This window comes from Morus notabilis, unplaced genomic scaffold, assembly GCF_000414095.1.
Source record: "Morus notabilis unplaced genomic scaffold, ASM41409v2 Scaffold183, whole genome shotgun sequence".
NCBI classification, from domain to species: domain Eukaryota; kingdom Viridiplantae; phylum Streptophyta; class Magnoliopsida; order Rosales; family Moraceae; genus Morus; species Morus notabilis.
The window spans coordinates 161,310-169,869 of NW_010366371.1; the positions used below are offsets into that span (position 1 = coordinate 161,310).

The window sequence follows — 8,560 nt, forward strand, 5'->3', positions numbered from 1 at the left end:
GTTGTCGGAGAAGACTGTGGGTGGTTGATTTTTTGATTGAGTTTTTAAGAAAATGAAAATGGAAAACTGAAAACGATTTTTAATCGTTTTCAGTTTTGTTGAGTTTTTAAGAATAAAGGAAAAAACGTTTTCATTTTCTGTTTTTCAAGAAATGCTACCAAACGGCTTTCTCAGAGCATTTCAATTTTTGGTTCTTAGAAAACGTGAAAAACAGAAATGAAAACGGAATCAAACAGCCCCATAATGTTCTTTCTCTATATTATCCATATTATTGTCTAACACAAAAAACACCAGTAATTTGGTGTGATAACTCGAGAAGAGTTCACTTAGCTGCCAATCCTGTTTTACATGCTCGTACAAAGCATATAGAACTAGATTAATTCTTTGTGCGTGAAAAGGTAACAAGGAGGCAAATTGAAGTTCGGCATGTTCCTGCAATGGATCAGCTTGCAGACATTTTCACCAAGGCCATTTCGAGCTCAGTTTTTGGATTAATGAGGCACAAACTTAGAGTAGAAGATTCGTACTATAAGTTTGAGGGGGTCTGTTAGGAATGAAAAGGAAGCTGAGAATACAAAGTCTGTAAATATTAGTGCAGATTAGTTTGTTAGCTTAGAGATTAGTTTAACCATCTGTAACTAATTGTAACCACTTGAGTAGGTTTGTTAGAAGTTAGTTACTCTTCTGAATAAGCAGCTAGGCAGCTATTTAGGCTAATCCTCTGTAATCATTCATTAATGAGAATTTCCATTTTCTCTCATTCAAAGATTCTTTCCAGTTTAGTTTTAGTTCTTTACATCATCAAATGAGAAACTTATCAAACCAGTCGCTAGCTTCTTTTACCATCAGCGAGGTCAACTGGTGGCCAATTCCGGGTTCCGCAACAAACTGGGCATTGAAAAAGTAAAGAATATTAAACGATAATATTTCCATGACAAGATTAATTTCCGAAAGGTTCATATTTGATAAATACGAGTACTCCATTGAATAATCATTCATGCATATTCTCCCTGTTTTATGTCTTTCTAATCTCATACACATTGCGAAAATAGCATAATATGGAATTGAATATTTTTCATTTTTTTTTTTTTCAAGTTTAAGCAGCTAGTTCAAATTTCATAACTTGAAATTGTTTAAATGGTGCGCAATTTTGTAGTTATGATGTGCCCTTGAAATGGGAACCTCTAAACCAGGCAGTGGACATCTGGGATCTTCTGCACCTGTGTAATATTTTGAAATCAATATAATGAAACAATGCTACTGAACACCGTGGTGTTCAGCATCAACCACGAACACCACCCACTAATAAATACGAGTCTCACAATATGAAACTCATGAGACCCATCTTCTATTAGTGGGGCCGGTGGTGCCCCTAAGCATTTTTCAATGCTTAAACACGTATGAAGATTATACGGGCAAAAAAAAGGCAGCAATTGGCATGAGCACTACTCGGTTTCGCCGGTTGCGGTAGGTAGCTTGTTATCAAGAAAAACGCTATTCTAGACTCAAAATCAGAATCTAGAAGCAAAGGAGCTGGAACTTTACTATGAAGTATATTGTAGTTGGAAATTAAAGTGAGTGCAAGAAAGAGTTTAATTTACCATTTAAAATCAAGAGAGGACGAGGTGCAATAGCGGGAACAGTGTAAGGAGAATCAAAATGAGATGCTAGACCCGGAGCAATCCTATCCCAAACCTGTTCAGATAATTAAGAAATTAAATAGGCTACGATTATACTAGACTCGAAAATTGCAATAGATGTAGTAATCGTATATATGCTAATGTTGTAAATTCGTGTTCAAGGACACTATTAATTTCTCAGTTATAGGACAGCGATATAATTGCAGATTAAAAGTCTTTAATGTAAATGTTAATGCTAGTTAACATTAAAAAGTATGATATGATATGTTATTTTTATTTTTTTTAATGTATAATACTATTTGAAATATTAAATTTATTTATTTTTATAATCATTAAGTTTTAAAAATTATAAAAGTAAACTTTTATTTTTAAAATAATTAGAAAATGTAAAAATTATAATAATTACACGAATAAGTACACATTTTAATCAATAACAATCAAATATTAAATTTTTCATATACTATATTTTGTGAGAAATTTATCATAAAGTATAATATATGATAAATTTAACACAATAAATAACGTTATATTATAAAGTATTTTTTATATTTAAATATTAAATTTGTAATTAACACATCAAGTATAACCTACCATATTAAAAATGCTCTAAGTACGCATCTAAATAGTGTAGTACTTATTAATTACCTTCCTCACCACTTCTTTATCAATTACACTCTTCCCTAAATCTTTTCGTGCACCCAAAAACAAATAAATAAAATAAAATAGTGGGAGAAATCAATATGAGTCTTTTTTCACGTTTATTACAATAATAAATCCAGCACACAGATGATGTAAGTCGAATAATAATATTCTAAATTTCTAATGGCAAGATACATATGAACTCCACTTTCATCCTGAAAAGAAAGAGATAAAGTTAGAGGAACAAAAACATGCAGCTTAATTTGCATTAACCAAAATTAAACACTAGTTGTCTCTAAATTGATCTAATTATTAATTACCCCCAAAAACGGGCTTTATACTGTCAACTCGAGCCTGCCACTTGTCATTGTCTACTGCCCATCGAAAACCCTATAGTCATATATATTGAATTAGTATTGACTTAGTTTTATGTCAATAAATCTATAGATAAATTTGGTAATATTTATCGTATGGTAGATTTTTTATCCTATCAGTAAGTAACACGGTTTAATTGTTAGATTAAAATTTTTAACATAATACCTTATTGAATTAACCGGTTACTTATTGGCGGGATAAAAAAGCCTGTCCTTTCGTAAAAATTGCCAAATTTATACAAAGTAAACATTATGGACAAGGACTAGTTACCTGAACCCCAATTATGGGGACAGCCACAGAATAGCGCGTCAGCAAAAGCAGCAAACCATGCATGCATACCTGTGTTGCAATTGCAATATTTTTATTTTTCTATTTTCAATTTTTAATAATATAGGTAAATAAAAAAAGAATTATGACTTTCGGGTTATATATATTTTAATTCGTAGAACATCAAAATCTGTTCAATCAACAAACCTCCAAGTGATATGCCAGTGATTCCTATTCTAGTAGGGTCTAGGTCCTTCCTTTCTGTTAAATAATCTGCCAGTTTGATCAAGTCCCAGACCTGCAATGATTAAACTTTATGCCTCTCGGAACCAAAATCATAAAATAATAATAATAATAATATTAAGTGTAAAGGCTAGGAATAAAGTACCATCTCATCCACAACAGATTAAAATGAATGGAGGTTACCGTATCAAATATGAATGGCATGGTATCACCTCTTTTCCATGATGATATAAGAGCCTACAGTTGAAAACAAAAAGAATATCTCATGATCGATAATTACCTATAATATTGTAGACGCTCGTGGTTATTTTGACCGATTAATCTTCCAATATGCAATTTAAAGGAATTCTTCGTTAGGATGCTCCCACTATAGGGGCTTCATAGGACCATTTGTAGTACGTCACACACCCAGGGTTGTATATGATGCATGAACCCATCATTGTCTATAATGTGGTCATCCCATTCTAAAGAATTCCCCATGACTCTAACTAATATATATATATATATATATATATATATATATATATATATGATCAGATCTTTTTCACAGCTCACTTGGGAAGGTCCCCCATATGCATCTCATGAAAATATGTGAATTCAGGATGATCTAATTGACTATTTACTCTTAAGAGTGTCCCTAGGCCTTAGCTAGTTCATTTAGACCTTCTTTATTTTATCGATTCGAGTTTTTAGTTTTAGATTTTTACAGTTAAAAACTCACAGAAAATATCATATTTAACTTTTTCTACCACAGTTAAAAACTCTCAAAAAATATCACATCTCAACTCGAATTCAAAACTTGAATTCGCAAAGCGAAGAAGACCTTAATGTTTAGTCTGGATTCACAGAAATCAAAACAAAAATTGCACAACTAAAGAGAATATGGGAATAAGTACAAACATCTTGGTAGGTGCTACTGTTGTGGCCACGTTCACCATGGTAGCGGGAATCAACGGCAATAGATACATATCCTCTCGAAGCATACGACTCAAATAAGAAAAACAAGACCTTAAATGATTCACTATGAAATAATTAAAAATGGAAGTTTTTTTCCCGAAGAAAAAATGTGTAGAGAAAGTTTGGAAAGGCCGTATACCTACCTCAAGTAAGTGTCTTAACGACTCTTTACATTGGCCAGTACCATGGAGGAAAACAACCGCAGGCCTTGTTTCGTGTTTGTACTTGTTCTTCATGCTTATAATCAATACTGGCAATCGTCCTTGCTCTCCTGCCTATGGCTTGCCAAAGATCAGAATATATATGTCTCGATTTTTTTTTTATTCCCAACGGACCTAGCAGAGTTGTTATTTGTAGGTGTTTAAAATTAACTGGTCTAACTCAATTACAATTAAAAGACATCTGTTAGTGGAAAAAAGAGAAAATGCTGAGATTGATCCTTTAAAATAACGTGTAATCAAAATTGTCCTGCTATCTTTGTCATTTCATTTCGGAACGGTCCCTTTTGTAGTTTGACCATCCAATTTAAAAGACCAAGTGACCAACCTCCGTGACGGCGATCTGCCGAGGGTGTCACGCCTATGTGCTCTGGTGACAATAGCTGATCAGGCGGAGGTAGGGATAAAAGTTCGTGCCGCTGGCCTGGCAAATGAAAATTTTGGATTTGACCGGCCCTAAATGAGAGAGGGACGCTCAATCTGACTCGATTTTAAACTTTTTAAGGTATTATTTAAAAATAAAAATCTTTAAAAAAAAGAGCATTTGGGTAGTATCGGACAGAGTGGATCAATAGTGGTGAGTTTTAGACAGTCCGTTTGACCTCACCTAAATTTACAGCTCTAGGCCGAGGTTTGACCCCGCCTAAATTTACAGCTCTAGGCCGAGGTGATGTGCAGGCAAAGATCTCATAACCATGTGGACAGAGATCGATCTCCTGCGTCCAAACCTCTGCGGCCGTGATTTGAGCGTAACGAACAGGAAGTAAAGCACGATATGAGCTTTGATGGAGATCTGCAACTCCTCTGAGTTGTCATGCTTTTTCTAGATTCTGTGACGCACACCATGAGCAATCTCCATTGACGAGTTGCAGCTCTGCACGATCTTGTCGGAAGAGTCACGGTGAGAATGAAGATCTCATCATGGTGAGCAGATCTAACAGTGGAGGATCTGTCGTCATCGTTTGTCAGTGGATCTCGTTCGTCGCAGATGACAGATCACATTGCGTTTGGAGATATTGTGATTTTAAGATCTTGTTTTGTTAGTTTTTAGTTAATTGTTTAGTTAAGATAAGGTTTTGTTTGGATCGATTGATATTGAGATCGTCATTGAATCTGGTTCGTTTTTTTTTTTTTTTTTATATATAGTATGTTGCTTATTTATGGAACTTGTGTATACTTTTATAAGAGTAATTTGGACAATTTTTTTCTTTTTTTTAGAGATTGGAGGATTATTTGATAATCTGGTATTTGTTGTTTCTTTCATAAAAATAATATATTGTAGGATGTTTGGTTCATGGTTTGTTACAGTATTTTATCTCCCAAAAAATACACGTAAATCGAAAATAATTCTAATCATATGATTCTAATTCATGAACCAAATGTAGTTTTAGATTCCTCTAAAATCACACGGTTAGTAATTTTTTATTAAAAATAAAAATAATATAATAATTAAAAATAATTTACTAGATTTCTCTATGCCACACTTACCAAGGTCGGTCAATTTTTAACTAAAAATAAGAAATAAGTTGGTAGATTATAAAACATAACCTATCAGATTTCTCTCCGGCTACTAGCATCAGTGATTGAAGACAGACAATAATTTTTTATTGAAAACAAAAAAAAAAAAAATCTGATAAATTCTTCTCCGGCATCTACCATATTCTTCTCCCACAACCGACACTGGCAAGCGGATATGGTTGGTAATTTTTTATTGAAAATAAAAAATAATATACTAAACCCTTTTTTGACATCTAGTTGACGCCGACAAATCAGTGACAATTTGTTGTTTTTTTTTTTGTTGAAAACAAAAAAATAATCTACGAAATTCTTCTCTAATATTTTCTAGATTCCTCTTCAGCGGCCAGTACCACCGATCGGGGATCACCTTATGGCGACATTCGGTAGATTATCGATGGTAATATGGTATATTAACTAGGTCCTCTAAAAGGGGCAGTCATAAAAGAGTCATTATTTAGACGTCAATGCTAGAAAGGTGGTTATTATAAGGGTAGTTTTGCATTTATCTCATTAAAAAATAACAACCCATGAAGTGCTACGTGAGTTGGTATGTTTAAACTTGTTGGCCTCATTTTTCTAATTAAATTTTAATATTTCACTTAATTTTTTAAATATTTTTAGTATTTAGTATTTATTATGTGAGTTCTTAAATTAAAAATGAGATGACAAAATAACAAAATAGTATTAGAGAATGAGACAAGAGATAAATGGAATAACATATTTGTGGTCTGAAAAAAAAAAAAAATAGGGTCCCTTGCGCTCTAGTACTCTAAAAGCATACAAGTAAAGAGAATGATGGAATAAAAAGAGGAAGATGTAGTAAATAGAAGATTTTTAAAATTAAATGAAATATATAATATATTTTAAAATTATTTGAAGTAAATAGCGCTTTACGTGGTAAATGAATTATTTATTATGTAAGTAATTCATTTAAGACAGATAAAAAATAACTTACATGATAAAAAAAATTTATTTATGTGAATTTATTTTATCATTCATAAAAGAAAATTTACCTAAAAAAATGTTTTCCTAAATGAACCATTTACTTCATTTAGTTTTATAAATCCGTTATTTAAGTAAAGTGGACAGATTACCTCGGTAGTCAAGTGGAGATTTTCCTCTTGCAGTAATTCCTCCAAATTCTCAACGTTTGTCTTTGGACTGGACGCCCTAGTCTAAGTTGAAGGCCGGCCAAGAAAATTACAAATAAAAAATAAAGGGAGAAAGAGGTAAATAGGTCAAGATTTAAGATGAATTAAAATTAATAGGTCAATAGTTTACATAAGTTAATAAATAGGTTAAATTACTGTTTCATCCATAATTAGTCTGTTTATGAACCATAATTTGACAAGTTATTGTTTATAATTGTCCATAACTTGTCTGACTATAAACTATAACTTGATAAGTTTATCTATAACTTATCTGGTTATAAACCATAACTTAACAAGTTATGACCTATTAATTTCTATAACTAAAAATTAGCCTATATACTTTCTTAAACTTTTTATATTGGTATATTTTCTACTATTTCTCAAAAATAAATGTATAGTTTATAAAGATTATAAGATAAAAACACAAAAGTGCATAATATTGGAATGAAATCTGAACCTCACGGAACTGAGGTGATACGGCCTCCTGACACTGAGGATTCGTCGGTGGTTTTGCTGGCTTAATGGATAAGGGAACTGAAAAGAGATAATAGAGATGAAACAATAAATCAAACATTTCAATCTTATCAAAAATCCTCAAACAAAACAAAAATCAAGATTTTTAGAATTTTACCTTCGGCAGATCGCCGGCTACACAAAACTTCGATAAATTCATTGCGAAGCTTCTCGACTTTAACGGATCTCTTCTCACCGTTAACCGGAACCGGGTTTGGCCGGTAATAAGCTGTGGAAGAAGACAAGTGCCGGAGACATATCGGCGTACGTGTGGGACCTGACCGATCCGTATCATGCTTTATGCCGGTGTTCAACGATGGTAAGGATGAGAATGCGAGGACCATGCTGCAGAGAAAAGACAGTGCCATTTTCTTTCTCTGCAATAGAGATTTTCTACTTTATTTTTCGGTTCTCTATTTCTAACTTTAAACCAATAATATACGGATAACGCGATTCCGTGAACCATATGTTTCTCAGTTTTTGGTTCCTTACAAAAGACTGATAGAAAACCACGAAGGAGATCCAAGTATCGCTGATACTGTTTTATAATTTTGTTGCTTTTCTTTGACAAGATATATTATATATTATTATAAATATGTATAATATAGATATATACACTTAAACCAATCAAGTGGAGATACCGAGCGAGTTAGTGAAGAAAACGTGAAGTTTATTATAGTATGAAGTTGGCCTTCCTCATTTAACTTATTCGAATTTTTAATTTTAGATTTTTATAATTAAAAATACTTAAACAATATCACATTTAATTATTTTTATTACAGTGAAAAAATATCACATCTCAACTTAAATTAAATATTTGAATTCGCGAAGTGAATTAGACATTTGTGTTTTCTTCCTGATTTGGCAAGGTTATCCAAAATTTTTTATCCAGCAAAGTTGATGCTAAATTAAAGATTGTTCTTTTTCTTTTTTATTTTCTTGCACCCAAAATTTCAGGAGAAACAGAGCAAAAAATCTTGACTGGATATATATTCTGTACGGTAGTTTTTGCCAACTTACTTGTTAATAACTGCGGGCG

General features: G+C 32.4%; 1 protein-coding gene across 1 annotated transcript; it reads right to left on the reverse strand.

Moving 5' to 3' along the window:
- Positions 1-801: 801 nt before the first annotated feature.
- Positions 802-7,889, reverse strand: LOC21389595 (putative esterase YitV). Its single transcript, XM_024173495.1, is given in 14 exon segments — positions 802-890; positions 1,125-1,220; positions 1,602-1,695; positions 2,286-2,349; positions 2,611-2,669; positions 2,925-2,961; positions 2,963-2,993; positions 3,129-3,219; positions 3,348-3,401; positions 4,065-4,151; positions 4,265-4,396; positions 6,952-7,032; positions 7,466-7,542; positions 7,640-7,889. Coding segments are annotated over 14 exon segments (1,242 nt in total).
- Positions 7,890-8,560: the final 671 nt, after the last annotated feature.